Source organism: Macrobrachium rosenbergii, chromosome 42 (assembly GCF_040412425.1).
Source record: "Macrobrachium rosenbergii isolate ZJJX-2024 chromosome 42, ASM4041242v1, whole genome shotgun sequence".
NCBI lineage: Eukaryota > Metazoa > Arthropoda > Malacostraca > Decapoda > Palaemonidae > Macrobrachium > Macrobrachium rosenbergii.
In genome coordinates this window covers 23,245,770-23,266,399 of record NC_089782.1, presented here as the reverse complement: position 1 = coordinate 23,266,399, position 20,630 = coordinate 23,245,770, and the positions used below count along the sequence as shown (strand labels likewise).

The window sequence follows — 20,630 nt, the reverse complement described above, 5'->3', positions numbered from 1 at the left end:
TCAGCACTGAAAGGGAAATTGATAGTAAAAAGGTTTGAAAGGTGTAACAGGAGGAAAACTTTGCAGTTGCACAATGACACTGTTGTTAGGAGAGGGTGGAAAGTAAGATGGAAAAAAAGGTGGTTGCCGCTGGGGCCGAAGGGACGCTGCCAAGAACCTCAAGTAATGCTTACAGTGCACTGCGTCAGGTGCTCTAACGGCACTTCTGTAGGGGGTCGAGACAAATTGAAAGTAAGCATGTTTGCTGTATTTTAGGATAAACAGACATGCAAGTTCATATCATGTTCACACCGTTTCTAAGGGTTTTTATCAATATATCATTGCTGTTATTTTACATAGCACTGTTGTGATTTGTAGAATTTAAATATTCTCTTCAGGTTTTCAATCATTTGAACAAACAGAACCTGAATTTTGTAGAGATATTTATAATTACTGACTCCCTGAATTTTTAAGGTAATCCTTGAAATCATTAGGTTAAGAACGAGTGAATTTTTGTCTCGCTCTCATTTATGTCCATTTTTCTGCCCTATGCTCCTGTTGTGTCACTTGGAATAAATATTTGCGCCTACTTTTTTAAGTGACTACTCTTGCGTATTCAGAAGACATCTTTGACACATGAATTTTACGCTTGCTAATTCTTAGACCCGTTCAGTAGTAATTTGGTTCCCCTATTGATAACCCTTGTTATTTCCAGTAAGTAATTTGTTTAACCACTGTATTGGCATCTACAGTGGACTCACGCGTAGACTTAATCTTTTGAGTACTCAGTTGTGCGCAATCATTTTGAATGTGCCCATATGTAGACGATTTTTTATGAAAGCTGCATTTCTTAGATGATTCATCAGGTAATATCTCTATTCCAAACTGCCTTTGCTTCCTCTATTGTTTACTACAGTGGTGCTGTTTTGAGATTAAGCTTAAGTTTATCCTCTTAGTATACACTTAGTCATGTCGTTGTTTAATTTGTTTCGGTCTATGTACTGAATAAATTATGGAAATTCTAGAATGCTGCCTTGTGAAACTCTGACTGGAAAGTTATGTACCCAGAGTTCCAGTTTTCACGTGACTTGAATTAAAAGTTCTGCAATTCAGTCATGGACATGTTTTTTTGTACGAAAAAGTTAACCATAGGCAATGGTCTTTCTGGACTGCGCCGGCTTTTCACCAGCACGAGATTATTCTCTGTGGGTAGCTCTGAAGGTGAATTGCAAAGGAATATCAGTATGAAATAAATAAAATCAGCGATTGGTCAAACGACTTTATTGCAATTGGCATATGTGTATCATGGTGTCACAGGATCATACAAACGAAGGAACCAACGGAACTTTGCTGGTCTCCAGCCTATTACATCTCGGTCTTTGGTGACTTGTCAATCCATTCTTTGATCTTGGGGAGAGATGCGACTTTCTGGACGTGAGACGCCAGCTTTGGGTAAGGTTTCAGGAATTCCTCCTTCCTGCTCGCAATGCCACCTACGATGATCCCAATTGCAAGGTCAGCCCACGTGATCTGCGGAAAGTAGAAGGCACTGAGTTTACCAAAGGATTAAAGAGTTACTGTATGAGGAATTCGTCTTTAATTACGAACGCAGCCAAAATGGTCCCAGCAGTCATATGCAGGACTGATCCTGGTCACATGGTGAGTTCAGTTGCTTTTCGTTGTGTCTGTTTTTTATCAAAAGGAAACAGATACGATGTTTTAAAAATGAACAGTAAAATATATGAGATTAAATCATGAAATTGTCAATTGAAGGGAGTGCCCTAAAGATCGGATTAATGCTGTTATGATATTAATTGCTGGTATAGTTTGAATTATACGTCATACATACGAGCTTTAACTTTAGTAATTATACTCAGTGGTAGTCTGAACCCAAGGTAGCTTTGTAGAGATTCATAATTAGCTGGTTACCAATTCATCCATATATATTTTATAAGATTCATTACCCACAAATGAATTTCTGTAATTTTCAACGAGAAACAAGCTAAGAGATTAACTTTCAGGCGAAGCTTTCGAGTGACAGATAGAATTTTCATCTCTCTAATTTGCCTTGCAAGGACTGCAAGGCCAGACGTTAAATTTAAAAAGTGGATATTTTTATTGTGTATTGAACCGTGATTGTTTGGAAACAAAACTACTTGGGAATTGACTTACCTTCTCTCTCTCTCTCTCTCTCTCTCTCTCTCTCTCTCTCTCTCTCTCTCTCTCCTTTCAAGGATACCCATGAATATTTTCAAAAAGAGGTTCCAGAATATGTAATCAAACGAGTTACTGTGGCTGTCCCAAATGTGCATAAATATTGACAAGAAAATACGGTATATTAGTTGCGACAGGTATGATAAAGGTGCTAACCATATTTACCTTGTCAGAGACAATCCACTGCCGGTCCTCGAGTTTCTTGTTCAAGTAAGACAGTGCTGGCGTTATGGTCTTCTGGTTGACTTCGGCATATTGCTTCTTCTTCTCTTCCTCGTCTGTCATGACGCTGAAATGGAAAACGAAGCGAAATCTTACGTGATGACAACTTAAGATGTTTGGGTATTAATCTCTCTCTCTCTCTCTCTCTCTCTCTCTCTCTCTCTCTCTCTCTCTCTCTCTCTCTCTCTCTCTGTGCTGTGCTGTGCTGTGCTAGAGCACACTGCGTGTTTTTAAGTCAAATACAACTTACTGAATCTTAAAGAGTTCCATGCCTATGTCAGTAAGGGTGTCCACAACAGCGTCACAGTAGGCCGACTGTAAACTGCACTCTGGCACCAGTCCAGCTTGTTTGGCCACGTAACGGGCCATTGCTAGAGACTGGGGCAGATGTTTGCCGTCGACCACAAGGCAAGGTAATTTTCCGAAGGGTATGGCTGTGTTGGGAAAATGTAAAATTTGTTTAGCTTTGCCAAATAGTATGATTTTATTTTTGGGGGGGGATTGAGAAATTTAGGCATGCGTCATCCAAGGGATTTTCAGATATACAAAGTTATCACATACATCTTTGGTAACATTAATTCCAACAGTTTTCTAAGGCAGCAACCTTAGTAGTTGTGACACCAGATAACTTGCGATCAATCAGTCAGTTAATTCCAGTAGTTTAATCAGCTTCCCAGAGCGTCATAATTTCTCTAGTTATGGAGAAATATTCCTACTCTTGAGTACCAGACAATCAGTAAAGGGGGAACATGATTGCGGTTGAGATTTTTTTAAGGTAATGACTACGTTTATTACCCCTGAATTTACGGTTCTTGGGTTTGTTCTTTTATGAAATCGTGTTTCTCAGAATGCTTTAACTATTGGACAGCTGTGAGCCTACCATGCCAAGTCTGTGGTTGTCGAAACATTCGACTTCCAAAATTCAGGCAAATGATACACAAATTATGCTATAAGGGGAGACGTGGTAGTTTCCTGAAGAATTTGGAAAATATCTTCGAATGTTCGATCATTTTGCCAGTCTTAAAATTTCGCAGTACATATAAATTGTCCTTAATAATAGTGGCGTTACTAGAGAAAAATACAGTTTAGCTATGTAAATGACGTAGCAGTAGTTATGATGAAATAAAGACGACGTCGCTAAGAAACTTCATAGCAGGAAGTTCCTGAGTAAAAAAAACAAAATAGAAAATAAAAGGGGTGATTGACTGATTGATTGTGTCTATTAAAATGGCGGCACAACATCTAGGTTATTGACGATTTTTAACAGATGCTCAGTTCGGTAATATATTTTCCCATACAATTTAAGTGTTCCTGTAATCATCATCTAATAGTGAACATATTTCATGGCGGGTTTTTCATGAATTTCAATTGCCAAATTGTCTGCTACATACTTCGCATAAGCAAATTATAAAATCATTACAAAATTTATTGTAATAATCATTCGAAAACCTGGAGAGCCTTGTTTCGGCAGGAGGCAAAACTGCTATTAGAAAATAAAAGAATAACAGTGAACCAATGCGAGTAAGAAGTTTAAGATTGTATTTGGAATTCGTTTTAAAGCAGTGGTTTTATTATTAGATTTAATTTTTAAAGTTAAACACCACTTACTGCTCTTCATTGCAGGCCAGTCGTCTTTCTCGATGCGCTCGTCCGTGTAAGGAATGCCTCCATAGGCAAAGATCCAGCGGATGAGCTCGGCCCTTCCCTTCGCATTGAAGTAGATCAGTTTGTATTCGGGCATCGTGGCTAGTTCTTAAGGGATGCGTGCTGTCAGTGGAGTCTGAAAAAAAAAATTAGAAAACCACATTTGCCACTATTTCAATGAACTCAAATAGAAAAGGTAAGGACAGGTTTTTTTTTAGCGTCAGTGTCCCGATTTGTCAGGCGCAAGTACAAACTACTTTATGAATTAATGTTAGAATACCTTTTAGAAATACAGCTATTTCTTTATTATTACTGCTATGGATATAAATAACTTATCACAAATGAATTACTGTTTTTATTTACTATAGGTATACTTTGATTCTGTATCCTACCAACTGAGGTCTTTTTATGCAAGGTTATAATCTTTATATTATTAAAATGTGGCCATTGGGCTTCTGTTTTTCAAAGCTGAAGAGCTTCATGAATCACAGTATTTCCAGATATGACTATTTTATTCAAATCATCATCCTAATCCTTGAGCCTAAGAACTCCTTGTTTCTTTAGAATAAGGAGTCCTTATTCTAAATGACACTGATTTGTGTGCTCCCGAAATAGTTGTCGCTCAAAAGTGTTCGAGCAATCAGTCAGTGAAGCTGAAGTTGTACAGCTCGGATGAGATAATGTGAAGTGCAGAGGGAGTGCCTTTTATCTCTCCTGGTGATATTTATACACTTGAATCCCTTAACATCAGTATTCAGTCCTTGTCATTGATAATGCAGTTGTGTCATTCTTTCTTAAGATGGACAAACAGTTGTGGCAAATTTTAACAGAAGAAGGAAACTTTGATATCATGAAGCCTCCTTAAACTAGAACCTGTACTAGAACAATGCTAGCATAAGTTAATATCATGTCGGGTATTATTTAAAATATTATTGTAGTGGTGGGTCTTTATTTTTCAATTGTTGCAAAATTCATGGATGAACACTAACCTTATGGATAAAAATTGCTGTAGGTTAGCAATGATTCAACTATATATTTTTTAAAGTTTTATATTTATGTATTTTTACATTTGTGGTCTTTTGCAATAACCCCGTTTACATTGCATTAACATTAGGGTAAAAACTAGTCTTAAAAACGTAAAGCTGTGATTAGGAATTGACATGAGTGAAAACCTATACTAGGATTTCTGAAACTCAATTCGTTGGTTCTCGGTGTGTGTGTGACCTACGACTTCGCGCACCAGACACCCCACCCCCCTCCACCTCATCACTCAGTTTTGTACAATCTTCGAAAGCCTTGGGAATATCAAGAGTAACGAAAGTTTTCTTTAACTTCCAGAGAAACCAAATGACATCACGCTAGACAGACTGTGAGCTGATCTCTCTTGTACGATCTTATGTTGGGTCAGACAAATTGAATGCGTGTAATTGATTCCTAAATTTGAATTTTCAATTCATAGAATTACACATTAAATATGAATTTTTAGTAGTCCCGCTACTGTAGTTTATTTCACCCTAAATCTGATTCAGAGCGCCTTGTTCTTCCCTAATTAGAAATTTTAAAGTACATCTAACTAAACTCTAAATTTGAATTTTCAGTGAGCATAAAATGCACCTATAAAAGTTTACATTTCATTCAGGCCAGATTCCATTGGAAGTTTTCTGAGTGTCCCACGATCTAGCAAGAAACTTTCATCCTATTTATGTTATTCACCAGTCTTGAAGCTTTTTTTCCTCTATATATTTGGATGTCATCTGACCTTGACCATCTCATTGTCTTCCTTTTTTCTCAGGGTTTGAATCGGTTGTTTTGATTGCACTTCCCGTCTGCCTTTACATAAAAAGAAAACAGATCTTAACATTCTTTTCTGAGTAGCCGTTTCCGTTGTTAGTCAGTTCCGTAGCTGAATGACTTATGTGACGAGGCTTTTTTATATATATGTATGAACTGTACTTAGTGCATAGTTGTACATAGTGGATGTTTCAACTTGTGTCGGTTTACCTACAAATGCATGGACTATTTTGTGAAGGAAAATCAGAAATATTAATGTTGTCCTCACAAATGTAGTAACAATTTAATGATCATGGGCCCGAGGCACAGCTGCATGTACATTCCTTTATAGGCTACATTTAGCAAGCTCCACAACGTACACTTTATCAGTTTACCTCTAACCTCGCTAAATAAAATAAACACGCTCGTTTTACCTGCAGACCATAGACTTGAGCTCAATAAATTTCAGATACCAAACCCGGCCCCCTTCCCCACCAAAAACGAAACTAGGAGCGATGTACAACACGACTTACCCAAAGGAAGAGTCACGGCAAACTGCGTTTAATCACTTAGCAGGCACTTTATTGGTTTGCTGATATGCGGAGTCAGGGGTGGGATTACTGATAATTTTTGCTCTTTCGCCTTCATTCGAGGAGTAAGGATGAGTTGCACTTTTCTTTTTATCTGTTACACAGGCGCCTCTTCAAGCTATGAATCATTTCATCTCTCTCTCTCCTATTGTTATTTCATGTTGGTAGACCGAACTTGAAGTATAGATAAGGTGATAGTGTGATTGAGATAATGAATATGAGCTGGAAGATCAGATGACTGTTTCCATTCCTCAAGCTTACTTTTCTTGTAAAAGAAGTTATGACGAATAACGATGTCAGGAAGTATACACTGGACATGCTTGAAGAATGTGATGTGCCAATTTTGCCACTTATTTTAGCAACGATGAGAAAAAATGCAAATGTTAGATTATGTATGTTTGTGAAATTAATTTATTTTGGATAATAATTAGGGCGAAAATTTCTGTGCTTAAAAAAATAATAGTGATAAAATGCTTTGACAATTTATCTATTTAAAATATTTGCATAATTGCGTAATAATAATAATATTGTACATACAATTCGTTTTCATTTTCGGGATTTTTTTGTCATAATTCTTACAAACACCACTTTCCTCTTGATCTAACGAATCAACTCTGCGACATTCTCAGGGTGTGCTTCTGCGTATAATTTTAATAACTCATTTTGAAGTCTGCTACATTTTTCTTTGTATATGTCCAGTAACTGTTGTACCGATTAGTAGTGGCTTTCGAGTGCTTTCAGATTGTTTCCCACCTTGGTCACCACTGTCACGAGGCTAATAATGTTCTCATGCTAAGCCAGCAACTCTCTCTCTCTCTCTCTCTCTCTCTCTCTCTCTCTCTCTCTCTCTCTCTCTCTCTCTCTCCACACACATCAGAACCCCAATACGAATGGATATTTGCTTTAATTAATCATATTTACGTTAGAACCGCAGTACCATTAACTGATACCGGAAAATGCTTGAACGGATGGTGATGTGATTTTTAAAGAAATCATGAAGTGGTTCTAACTTTCCAAGAGACGCAAATTCGCTTTGAGATCGGGTGGACACGTTGGAAGCGGTATAATTTATCTAAATAAGGGACCATCTTGTGTACGATTTATAGGTTGGGAGTTGCCAGCAAAACAAGTCTTGAGTGTGAAATCTCAATCTAGTGCTTTCCCCAAGGGTTGAGTTAGGCTACATAAATCGAGAGACATTCTTCCCAGAGGCCTAAAGCACGGTTTACACGCTACGATAAATTGTAGCGATTTATTGTAATGAAAAGGTTGTTACAATTTGTCGTTACGTGTAAACAGGAGATCGTAGCGATTTATTGTAGTGATCTCCTGTTTACACATAACGACAAATTGTAACAACCTTTTCATTACAATAAATCGCTACAATTTATCGTAGCGTGTAAACCGTGCTTAAGTCTCTAGGTGTTGTTGGGAGGGTGGCGGGCGGTTAGAGAGAGGCAAGGGCCCTTTGGAAGGGAGGACAGGTCACCGTAGGTTAATAAATTCAAGTAAAGTGCTGTACCCTATGTTAGGTTAGGCTAAATACCTCCTAGCTCCAATGCCACACCGTTTACCCTGGGTTAAGAGTATGGTGCAGGTCCCTAGCTTTGGTTAGATTAGCTTGACTTCAGTTATAGGTTCCCATAAGGTTTTACCATAAGTTAGGTTGAGTTGGGATGCAGCCCCATAATTACCATTGCTATGTAACTCTGTTTCCCCTAATTTTAAATTTTTAAGATTTTACATTTTAATGCATCTCAATTCGTATTACTGTCATAAAAACTAAAAACTTTATCAAGATTTTGCCACCTAGTTCTTCAGTCTCTATACCTCTCTCTACTTTGGTGATCTCTCACTCAATCTTGTTCCCTTGCAGATAATGCCTAAAAAGAAATTGAACCTATAAAAATTTGGTCATTTCTTGAAGTTGTCATAGTTTCTTGACTGAGTATTCATTTGTGTGGTTTTGGAGACTTGTTTTTTCAAGGCTGTCTTTTATAAGGAATTTTTTCCTGATAAGGAGGATCCCTCCTAATTTCAACTTGTTTTTCCTTTGAAAACATCCTTGTCCTAGCCATTAGCAGTCAAATTGTTGCATGGTAATTAAAACCATATATTCATACAAGATTTGAACAGATTCAGTCTGTGATGGTCTTCAGGCTGGACAAACTTCTCCTGCAGTATTGTTTATATCTCCAAATTTAGAGTAGGTGGTAATGTGGAATTAAATTTTGGTAAAAAAAAAAAGGCCATTTCTTTTGCCCAAGAAGTTTTATTGGTAGGAGGCAGATTTTGTCCAATGAATTTCCAATGAACTTTGAATGTGGAGTTGTCATCTTTTTTCACGATTTATCACTTGTTCAAACAATACAATTCCTTGTCTTTATATGGAATGCCTTCAGTAACAGCTGGTAACAAGATTGTTAGCTGGTGGTATGAGTAAAGAGGTTGGGGAATGACTCACTTGGTTGTGCAGCACCACTTTTTCTTCAACTGGCATAATGAGATGCATTTGTGCACATCAGTGGTGGTTGCTGTTGAAGCTGTTTTCAGAAGTGCTTGCATGTTTGAATGATTAATGATTGTGGTTAATTTTTGGATTACAGTATTGTTATTGGTCACCTGCACAGTGGAAGCAATATACAGTATTTAAATGAGGAAGAAGGTGAAGACCATTGTCTCTCTTCTAAGGGCAATACCTTGCTAGTATGACCTGTTCCTATACTGTGCTTACCTTGACCCCCATAATTTCTGCTGAGCCACCACATCTACCCATATCACATTCAGTTTGGCTTGTGAAGGGTGTGCAAAGACCAGACAGCTGTGGTTTGTGAAGGGCGTGCACGCACCAGATGACTGGGGTTTGTGAAGGGTGTGCATGGACCAGACGACTGTGGTTTGTTTAGGGCGTGCACAGACCAGACGACTGTGGTTTGTGAAGGGCGTGCATGGACCAGACAACTTTGGTTTGTTTAGGGCGTGCACAGACCAGACGACTGCGGTTTGTGAAGGGCGTGCAAGCACCAGACGACTGTGATTTGTTTAGGGTATGCGCAGACCAGACAACTGTGGTTTAAGAAGGGCATGCATGGACCAGACGACTATGGTTTGTGAAGGGTGTGCACAGACCAGACGACTGTGGTCTGTGAAGGGCATGCAAGGACCAGATAACTGTGATCTGTGAAGGGTGTGCACGGACCTGACAACCATGGTTTATATGGGGTGTGCATGGTACTGTGGCAGCAGAACCTGTATTTTGCTATCCTGCTTTGGTTCCCACTTCCCTTGCCTCTGATATTTCAACAAACAGTCCCAGGAAACAAGGAGCTGTGGACCCTGGGCTTTCCAAGAGAGCCTTCTGTGCTTTGCTTCCTGGAACATTTGGCTTCTTCCAAAGGTTCCCTGCATGGGTTGGTGTTCAAGTACCTCGGTGCTTGAGCTTGGCTTCACCTATGATTCCAGCAGTAAAACATCTGCCTTGAGTGGCCTTAGCAATTTGAAAAAATGGGCAGACCACCTTCCACGTTGTCCTCCCTTCTGATTGATGAAGTTTCAGGGAGAAGATCCAGAAGGCAGTAATTGGCTTGATGGCTGAAAAGTCTTCTCATAAACATTGGTGCTTTGGTGGAAATTAAGGGTGGTGGTTCCAGCATGTGTGTGCAGGACAGACGATCATGGACAGTGTGGGTGGTTCAGTTCATGACTGCTTGTGACCACCCATCATTGCATGGGTCTTTCCATGCATGGTCCCCTGTGTTACTTAGTGTCTGGCACCGATTCTGTAACTAGGACTAGGTTGGGTTATTAATTCAATTCTACTGGACTTGATGGTCCTTTAACCAAGTAGGCTGGACTGGGTAGGTATTTTGGCAAGAGGATTTTGTTCATTCATGAGTACAGTGGTCTCAGGAAAGCTACCAGGGTGACTCCTCGACACCTGATGTCCTCCAGAGAGAGTACCTTGGTGTTTACCTTGGAGTTTGAAATGGTCTTCAGGTTATCCCAGTAGCTGTTTGCATGGGATTTGCTTAAGGAGATAGATTCTTTGATCTCTGGATCAGGGAATTGGTTACCCTACAGCTGTCCCCCTGCCCTTCCCCAGCAAATATACGATTTCCCAGAGGGAGCCAAAACCTGCTTCCTACAGGTGACCTTGGGTTCAAACATCTTTGTAAGGTGGGGATCTCTTTTTCTTCTCTGAAGCAGGAGCCGTGGACTTTGTTGGCATGGCTTCCTTCCAAGCTAGGTCATGTTAGACTTGTGGCTTAAAATATATTGAACCTTCCCTTTCTCGGGGCCTTGTCTGAGGATGAGACAAAGCCCCAAATGTTGGTGCTGGGAGGATGGATGTTGACCTTCCTTTCAGACCACCAGTCTGCAGACTTGAGGGCTAACATTGTCTTGAAACATTGTTATTATTAAATAATTTAGCCAAGCTAATTTAGTTAGCTTTCACAGTCCTGGCTTAAGAAGGCTTCCCAAACCCAAGTATGTCTGGTACTCCAGATCTACAGGTGAAGCTTGGTATCAAACTCCATCCCTCATCAAATCCACCAAACAGTCAAAACCTAGTCAATTTCTTTGCATTGTTTGTCAACAAGACTAAGGCTCAGCAAAAAGCCAGTCTTATCTGGTTGTACCCTTATGTTCTAGAGCTTTCCTCTCACCAGACCAAGTGGTGGGCCTACGGTGATGGAGGACTGATATAAAAAGAACACTTAGGCATAATTAAAGAAATGTGACCAGCACATCATAACCATTTATTTAGCTGGCATACAAAGTTAGCATAAATTTCCTCTTTATACAAAACTCAACCAAGCAAATATCAAGCCTTCACATTACTGTACACAAATCTATAAAAATCAATTACATCCTTAACCTTGTATGGATCAAAATTGAGGGTTTTTAGATTGTAAGCTAGATTTCTAATACAAGTGCTTTAAATTAATAAAACTTTTCAGACATTGGAATGTAAAGATGCTTAAAACATATTTACTGCAAAAAAATAGAAGACAATGTTATTTTACATCTGCATACCTAAAAAGGATTTAATTAAGAACCTTGTGTAACTCTGGAGTTACAGTGAATGCAAAATTTTAAAAAGCTTAAAATACTAAAAATAACTTTCCCTTACAAATTACATTCAAGGAAAATATTCTCAATATATTATGCTGTACTCCACTTCAAAAGCAGTAGAAGACAATAAGCTGATTATCATAACTGGAAAAACTAATAGAAAACTGTAAAAATCATCATTAAAAAAATCGATCCAACAAGGCAGCTCAGGCACAAGAACATTTATAGCATGAGGCACCAAGAAAATGTGTGATGAAATTGCAGATGTGTTCGTGACATAAAGATAGCATTTACTGCACAATCTGCAATGTTTAATATACATTTGTAATCTAAGTAAAATAAAACTTGCATGTGCACAGTTAACACCTTCTGTAAAGGAAAAAAGAATTATACTTTTTGCAATTCAACACCATTTAATACTTATAAAGTGAGCTCTATTTCATAATGTTGATAAGGCCATCAAAAAAATATTAAAGCACTTAGTGTTGCAAGTCCCAATGGCAAAAGGCAAAAGAATGCTACAACACACCTGCATAAAATTTTTTTCAATTGTCAAGGGACATTAACAACATAGTACTGTACAGTATACTGTTTTATCATGAATGCTGTACCCTAAGAAAATAAAGATACCTTACACTGACCTTAGTACCTACAGTAAACAATGAATAGGGAACTCGCTCTACTGTAGTATCCCCACGTAAATGATCTTGAGGGAGAACAGGCTTTCATTTCTTCACGTTTGGCTGACTTTTTCTCCCAATTCCAAGTTCTACAGCACATAAGGCAGCAATTGTCCCGATACAACCATTGAGAAAAAATAACCCATACAACCCTACTAGGGATTATGATTCCATAAAAGAAAACATTTGCATATTTTAAACAAATTCATAAAACGTCTTAATAAACTACATGAGAAAAGATAGTGGATGCTCTTAATGAAAATCAATGAGTTGAGCATTTTGTTTCTTCAAAGCATTCACTAAATTGGAGTTAGTGTATAAATCTATGTACTGCAAATCTTTGGTGAAAAATCAAAATCCAAGAGTGATCATTGTCCAAGTAAGCTTAAAAGTCAAGGCCTTGCAGACTACATTCTAGTATAATTAATAGAAAAAAAACTAGTACGATCAGTATGTTTTCTACAGTAATATTTCTGCTATTTATAATGCTGAAGAGAAGACTATCATATCTAAAGGAGGTTGCATTTTATACTTTAGAATTCATAATCACAAATGTTCATTGCTTATTCCTCTACCCTGTTTTCCAAAGATTTAGAATGGTAAAATTTATACGACTGAAAAACAGCAAATTCATATAAATTACCAGTGGCTACACTGATGAAGACTTGAGACAGCTTTTAACACTAAAAACTCCCTTCCATGTGCAGTTCCAAATACACATAATATTTTCTGCTTTCTGGAAAACTTAAGCGAGTACTATGAGAGGTTCAGAAATGTGACTCGGTGGTCTTGCTAAACTAATTTATAAAAATGGTGAGATGAACACAGTAAATTAGTTATAAACTGATGCAACTTTTAACTATACTAACATTTTATGGTTAACAAAACTGGCATTTTACTCACAGGTAGCATGTTATCCAGACCAAAATATTCACATATAATTTACTAATATAATCAGATTTATCATATGAGAATAGTTGGCATACAACAACTTTTCAATAGTAATAAAACTATACTTAATCAACGTACCACAAGCCTTTTTAAATAAACATCTAGGAAAACCTGCTCCACTCCAGCCTTGAGTTTTTTGTTAAGCAAATATTAGAGAAATTGAATTGCATTATAGTAATAGAACATCACAGATCCCTTGTCATTGCAGTCAGTCACAACTAGAGACCCAAGGCACAAGAGAAAAGAATTATAGTTTTTAAGTACTATGTATTCAAATAGTTTCCAGTAAACAGCTACCTCCAACACCAGAAAATGCAACTACACCCTCAAGTTTGATGACAAACTTTAATGGAAAGACCTGAATAACAACAAACCTAGCTATATGAAGTTAACCTGCTAGTTACAGTATTATTAGAGCACAGGCAAAAGTTTTCTAATGCAAAACTGATTTCCTTGCAGGCAAGCATTCAAGTTTAATGAGTCTAAAAAAGCTTAGCAATATTGTCACATGAAACTTCATGAGCAGGATTGGTACTGCCTATTTCTAGGTTGTTTCATTAATTCATTTTTACAATTAAACCTCTCAACTAGTACTTGTTTCCCATGAAAAAAATTTATCACTAAATATTTAAAATCTGTCAAGTAAAACATTCTGCACCCTATATACATTCTGAAAATGTAAAATTATAAATTCACAATATTCATACAAGTATACATCTTATATACAGTATATACATCATAAGCCATTACAGACAGGCAAAGTAAGTCTGTTGATAAACTTCACAGGTGGGCACTTGCTTGACAACTAAGTCACCACTGGAGTTGTCTCTTGCCCTTTTCAGATGTTATTACTAATTCATGTTGTTCTATACAAAAAAACCTTTGACACTGATTAAAGCCTCCTTTTAAGCGTGAGTACCTTGTTCCAAGCTGAAATTGACACCCTTCACTAAGACTGCCCAACTAGTCAGTTTCTAAATGAGATTAAATTCTACAACCGATCTTACAGACTACTTATTGCAAGAAGCCTCTGTGTTTGAACAGGTTTATGTGTTGCATTGCAGCCTCTACAATGAAGGATTGTATCATGCCAAGTAGCCAACAAGTTGAGTAAGTGTTAAATTTTTCAAGCATTTCACAAGTCAGGTGGTTTGGCAAGCTGTGAAAAAAAAAAAAAAAAAAAAAAAAAAAAAAAAGAAAAGGGTTTCTTGCTAAGTTAGAGTACATGAGTCTACCTGAATGGCTGGCTTAAGTATTTCAAATTTTGTCATGATGATGATAATACTAGATGTTGACCAAGAACCTTGTTAATCTATGTAGATTAACAAGCTCATTAATCAAAGTTAGGTGAGGTGACAAATGAATACCACCTAATTTTGAGACCATAGAAATAATACTGTAATAATGGTTGTGTAACTGCCTTATCAGCTATCCCTGTACTAAAAAGATATTACAGTCCATTTTCAGTTGCAATATTTGTTACTAGTATAAAATCTGCACTTCTAGATATATTGAGATTTTTCTTATAGCCATATTTTCATGTACAATCATGCACCCTACAATCTCTATATTTACTTTCCAGATCTGCTACCATTCAAAGCAATGGAGAAATGAACAATAAGGATTAGGAACGAGGATTTCTAGAAAAGATGGTTCCAAGCTGGTCTGATGCAAGATTCTACTGTTGGTTATTCAGTTTTGAGGAAGATACAACTAAAAGGAGCTTTATATGCATCTTAATGGTGAATGATTAGGCCTCTCAAATTTAGTTTACTTGATATCTTAATGGTGAATGATTAGGCCTCTCAAATTTAGTTTGACAAAGTTGTTTGAATGAAAAATAAGTTTGTTCTTTAAATTCTGGGACCTTAATATGCATTTCCTGCAATGCTGGAACATCTGAAAAAATATTAACCTCTTAAATTACAAAATCCACTTTCGCACTTATTGTTATTTTAAACTTCATGGCAAATTCATCTAGCATATGGATATACAATGTCTGTGTAGTATTCTGCTAGATGGGTATGGGCAAACAGTTGCGTCAAGTCCACAGCAGTTTACAAAATAGCAGGTGAATCATGCGGTACAGCTATTGAACATAAGCAAACTATCTGAGTTTTACATAAACCTAACTAATAGACCTGTAAAACTTAATATTGCCAAATTTCAAAATGTAAAAAATTTAGTTTAAAACTGATGAAATTCTTATTCATAAGCTTCCTCCCATCCCAACCAGTAACTGTTCACTATATACAGATGAACTGATAAATCAACATGTGAGTGCACATTAAAATACAGTAACCCCAATATACTTTCTTTAGCTTAGTTTTCCTTGTCTTTTTAACACAGGAATGAACCTCAGTCTGAGATTTGATAAACAAACAAATCTATTCATTCTTTAGGCAACTCGAACATTGAAACAATCACCCTCCCAAAATGTTCTGCACTTTCTGGTTTTGTATCTTTTTCCACCATTTATGCCTGCTAACATTCTGTTTACAAAAAGTTTTCCGCCTTTGCCGTTACTGCCATCAACAAAACTTACACCGAATGCTACAAATTCACAGCACTGAATGGCTCCCATCTCTGGAACACAATAATCCCTTTGAAACTTCTACAAGCACACCATACAAAGTATATATGAAATAACCATGCTGATATCACAGGCATGAAAAATGAGTATTGGCTGAGTGGTTTATGTATAACATGCCATGATAATGCACTACCAAGTTTTTCCACTTGTTATAAATTACCTGATGACCCAAACCAGTTTTAATGAGGAGCTTACTTTGCATAAATCTTAATAATTAACTGCAGAACAAGTAATGAAGAATGATACACTAAATGGTGTATGCTAACAAACTAAACCTGACATCTGGCAGACTAATAACAAAAAGAACCATTCAAATTTGAAAGAAAACCTAATATCCATGAAAATTACCATAAAAATATATACTTACATAGCCCAAGATTTATCAATTCTGCAGAAGCAAAAATAATAATAACTGCAATAAAAATAAAAGGCCTGGCTTCATGAAATCTTGGAGAAATGAACAAAAATGACAGGTAATGACACATTTTTCACATTACATCTGTTGTATGTGACTGCATGAATCCATGTCACTAGTGTTACCAAGAAACAACAGGATCACTGGCCACAAGAAATGATGAGCAAGAAAACAGTGAGGAGTGTGAAAATACAGTGTGCCTGTCATACCTCTGCTGTCATATTTACAAGCCAAAATTCTAATCTCTTCTACAAAACTTGATAAGTTTTTATTTTTATTTTTTTTTTTTTACTTTCCGGCAAGGTGCAAATCTTACAACTGGAAACTGTGATGCAGTATTACTGACCTTACTAATTATGTACTCTATCAAATAATTTCACAAAAGTTACTATAAATCCCAAATAAATCTTGAAAATAAAAACTCTGTAAGTTAGAATAATATACATTTACAATACATATACAGCATTTAGGCAAAAAGATAAAATGTATCTGTACAATAGCAAAACTTACTCTAATGAAGTATTAAGGAGGAACTTCTATCAACTGGCAGGAATAGTCCATTATTTCCAATCTACTCGTTATTCTCAGAAACAAGACTGCACAAAAGTCCAGAAATCACAGTTCTTCCAAACTAAGCATTAAGCAATGTTACATAAACAGATTTTTAACTTGGCCTCAACAGAAGCCAATAAATTACAAGTCCATTTTTTACTTCCCCAAGTATTTCTATGCCTACACATTTCTAATACCTAGGACATGTGTTTAAATTAAATGGCACATTTCCATTAAAAATTAAAACTATGAAAATGGGATTTCCTGTTAACCTTTCTACTGTAATACAGTGCATTTCTTCTAAACTTTACGGTAATACAGTGCAAACACATCCCCCAAAAGATAAGTACAGTACAGTAAACCTTGGATATTAGAAAAAAACATTGAGGCATTAACTTTCCATCAAATACTAAAATTTTAATTTCAAAAATCTAACAACCCCAAGTAGCTATACTCTGCATCCATGACCCTGGGAAGTTTCCAAACTGAGCTGTCCCTGAATTTCTCAAAGAAAGGTTACCAACCCACAGATATAAAAATGGTAGGTTTAGTGCCCACAGTCAGTTGATACTAGTTATGCTTAATATACTACTGTCATTCAACATTTCGCTCATCTTCAGCACTTCCAATTGCTGATACAAATCACTCCATTGTACTTTTATACTGAAAACAGAAGTACTGTGTTATTTTTTTTCCTATAGCCTTGGTAAAAAAAACACACCGACTTGACATTTCCTCAAAAAATTTCTGACCTATGTACACTATCAATTTCTATGGGATATACTTTGGCAAGGATGACATGCTAATAGCATAGCACAAAATAATTTAAATACAAAACTCCAGAATGCTTGCTATTCTCAAAAACCTGCCCAATTCACACCTACTGCACATCAAATTAGTTTTCAATGGCTGAAAAACTTTTTCAGCAAAATACTTCAATGTTTATATTTCAATTTACAAAATTACAGGAAAGTGGATCCAAACCTGAAAAGGACTGTTATATAAAACAGTATACAAAGAAACATATTCCACCCAATTTCAAAGGGGTCTCTGGAAGAACACTTTACTTCAGGTTTATGATACTATCTAAACTGAACTATCAAAACCTGCCAGACAACACACATTCAAGTTGTCACTTTCCATGAATTAGAAATTTATAAAAGTTGAGTGTAACATTTTCTAATGTATCTAACTGAAACAACTTGCTTTGGAAAGTACGAAATTTTAAGGTATAGGCAAAAATGGACTGTGCTTACTAAACTCAGTTTCACATTTTACATGGCCAGATTAAATCAAGTCCATGAAAGAAAGACAGCTTATACCAAACAACTATAATGTAAGTAAACGACAGTGAAAGTACAACCTTAGCAAATAAATAAAAAGCACTCTCAAAAAAAATTCAGACTAGCTAAAAAAAGCAAGTATGGCAGGCAGAAAATGTACTAAACAGCAACACCAAACCTCTTGTTACCTGTTCAAAAGGAATTCACATCCCTTTCATAATACTGGACGGTACCATAAGGTTTTTCAGAAAAAATTTAAAAGGTTTAGGTTTAATCCACCTAATAACACTTCAAAACTAACTGTCTCTATCCAGCAATCAAGTTATCCTTTATCACCAAGTCTGAAATCTAGAAAAGAATATTAATTACAGTGAACCATCATCAAAACAACAATATTCCATATTGTACCTAACCTTCCAGAAATACCATGTGCCATCTGAAACTAACTCGTATAAAAAGGAAGTCTGGAAATACCCAGATTATTTACCTTCATTTAAGCAAATTTACAAAACTATATTAATAATATACTTGCAAAACCAGTGCTGACTTTTAACTTCTAATGAACAAAAAATTATTTCATGTTGTTTTCATATACCTTTCTAACTCCACTCTAAACTAAGTGACTAGTAATAAGTAAAAATTATGAGATTAATCCAAGTGCTAAGAAAACTTATGGAATCCCTCCTGATACATCTGGCGTAAGGAATCACTGATAGTCAAATTAAATCAAGAGCTTAATGTACCACTACCAAATTCATTATTGCCTAAACGCAGTCAAATAGATCATGAGGGATTATGTAAAAATTAGGTGACTACAATAAGGAAAGAAAACTGTTAATTCCTATAAGTCAGATCAAAAATTTTAAAAACCCATATATTATATGAGTGGATCACTATTATCATTAATTAATAAAAAAGTTTAACCAAACCACTGCATCAATGTTCTTAACTCTCATAAAGGTAGATGACTGGCTAGTTCTTGCTAATTTATCTTTAATAAATTACAAATTAAAAACATGATGATTATGTACGCTAGAAGGTTGAAGACTGGAAAATTTCCCTAAGTATTTGTTTCCAAAACTTTGTATTGGTTGTTGGTTGAAAACTGTTACATAGAACATATGTACAGTTGTAAGTGTTGTTCTGCACTGGACATGGTCACATGTGACCAATCTGAAGACAAAATATTACTTCAATGTGTGTTCTTTTTAGATGGAAGAACCCAATCCAACAGTTTTGTTATCTGATTCACCACACCATTAAGCAAGCCATTTACGAAGACATAATTTAGAGATAGTTACGAATCTCTCGAGAGGAACAGGTATACAATCTAATTACAGTAGCTGCAGCACTACCTGTTTTATAGGCAGCTTTATTTCCCTTAATGCATACATAGTCAGGGATCTAACATATTTCAATAGTTTTATGGGCTTAAGTTATGTAATGAGAGCTTCTTTTCTTATATAGTGATTTTGGGGCAATAATTTTGAATGGCTTTACATGCACTTTTGGAGTCAGTGTGGATTACAAAGCTTAATTCATTATGATAAAGTCAATGAGTCTTAATAAGGGCTGTCTGCTTTTATGCTACACACCTACAGAATTTTGCTTAAGAATTCCAATTTTCGTGATCTGGTTAAACCATTTTTAAAATGTAAAGATCTGAGGAACCTGGTTTTCATCCTAACAATGGAAAATACAGCTGCAGGTGCAAAAACTGTCACCCAGGGCTTCTGACAGTTCATTCTGCTGCAGCTTTTTAGCATTTTCCTACTGTATATGTGTATAACTTATTCCCTGGTTACACTAAAGAGGAAGTGTTACTACCATGTACTTATTTTCCTGCCACACCATAAAAAAAATTCCAATGTATTTTTTAATATATTCAATTCATCATTAACTTGAAAAAGTGAGTTTTTGCTCTAACCATCCTTATACTTCCCCAAAAGAATTTGCATTTTAAAATCACAAATATTTTACAGTATCTTGTCCATTTTATCACAAAATGCAATAGTAATGCTACTGTTCACATTACAGAGAGAATTATACAATGAAAAAGAAAAGGAATGGACAAGGGGAGAACAGAAAACTTATAAAACTAGCTATGAGAGAGAGAGAGAAAAATATATAAAAAAACTGCGAGAAATATAAAAACTGATAATATGTAATCTATAAAGTATCTACAAAAATTCCCCGAATCCTCTCATTATGGCAGAGGATACATGCATGAGCAACTTCATTCCTTCCCTAATTTTCTGGCGGGGGAGCACCCTCACCAGAACGAGAGCGATTGTGACCCTGATTAACTATTTTCTCTTGGAAATCTCTAAGGAAGTCCGTCAACATGTTATCTTCCCCTCCACCATCTCGATCAATGTGTTCACTAAGGCTGGCCACACGTAACCTGTCAAAATTAAAAAACAATAATGTCAACACATAACTGCAACTGTCTTTTTAATCACTAAGCAATACACAAATTCTCTTGGCAAATACAATCAAGCATTTACACTGAATCCATAAGAATGTATTTCCAAGCTACTGTGAATTTGATATTAAAACAATATTTGCAACTTAATACTTGTAGAATACAAAAATGTGCATTCTCAACTGTAATGTTTTTTTGCGTATGAAGTACTGAATTTACTATGAACACCAAAAAAA

The 20,630-nt window shown here is 36.2% G+C and overlaps 2 protein-coding genes across 2 annotated transcripts in view; both read right to left on the bottom strand.

Annotated features, from left to right (window-relative positions):
* Positions 1–1,245: 1,245 nt before the first annotated feature.
* On the bottom strand, positions 1,246–6,517 carry LOC136828051 (hematopoietic prostaglandin D synthase-like). Its single transcript, XM_067085745.1, has 5 exons — positions 6,363–6,517; positions 4,024–4,195; positions 2,666–2,849; positions 2,359–2,482; positions 1,246–1,509 (listed from the first exon to the last, which is right to left on the bottom strand). Exons 2-5 carry the CDS (start codon positions 4,154–4,156, stop codon positions 1,345–1,347), a joined length of 606 nt encoding a protein of 201 aa, XP_066941846.1. The 5' UTR covers positions 4,157–4,195; positions 6,363–6,517; the 3' UTR covers positions 1,246–1,344.
* A 4,641-nt stretch (positions 6,518–11,158) lies between these two features.
* The window catches only part of CenB1A (Centaurin beta 1A), a 55,967-nt gene continuing 46,495 nt past the window's right edge, over positions 11,159–20,630 (bottom strand). The window contains 1 exon segment of the mRNA XM_067085222.1: positions 11,159–20,373. Within this exon segment, the coding sequence (XP_066941323.1) occupies positions 20,217–20,373 (157 nt within the window). The 3' untranslated portion in view covers positions 11,159–20,216.

Coding starts and splice junctions, on each gene's coding strand:
- LOC136828051 (XM_067085745.1), bottom strand. CDS start 4,156: ATGCCCGAATACAAACTGATCTACTTCAATGCGAAGGGAAGGGCCGAG. Junction 2,483..2,665: donor ATGGAACTCTTTAAGATTCA/GTAAGTTGTATT, acceptor TTTCCATTTCAG/CGTCATGACAGACGAGGAAG. Junction 1,510..2,358: donor AGTGGATTGTCTCTGACAAG/GTAAATATGGTT, acceptor TACTTTCCGCAG/ATCACGTGGGCTGACCTTGC.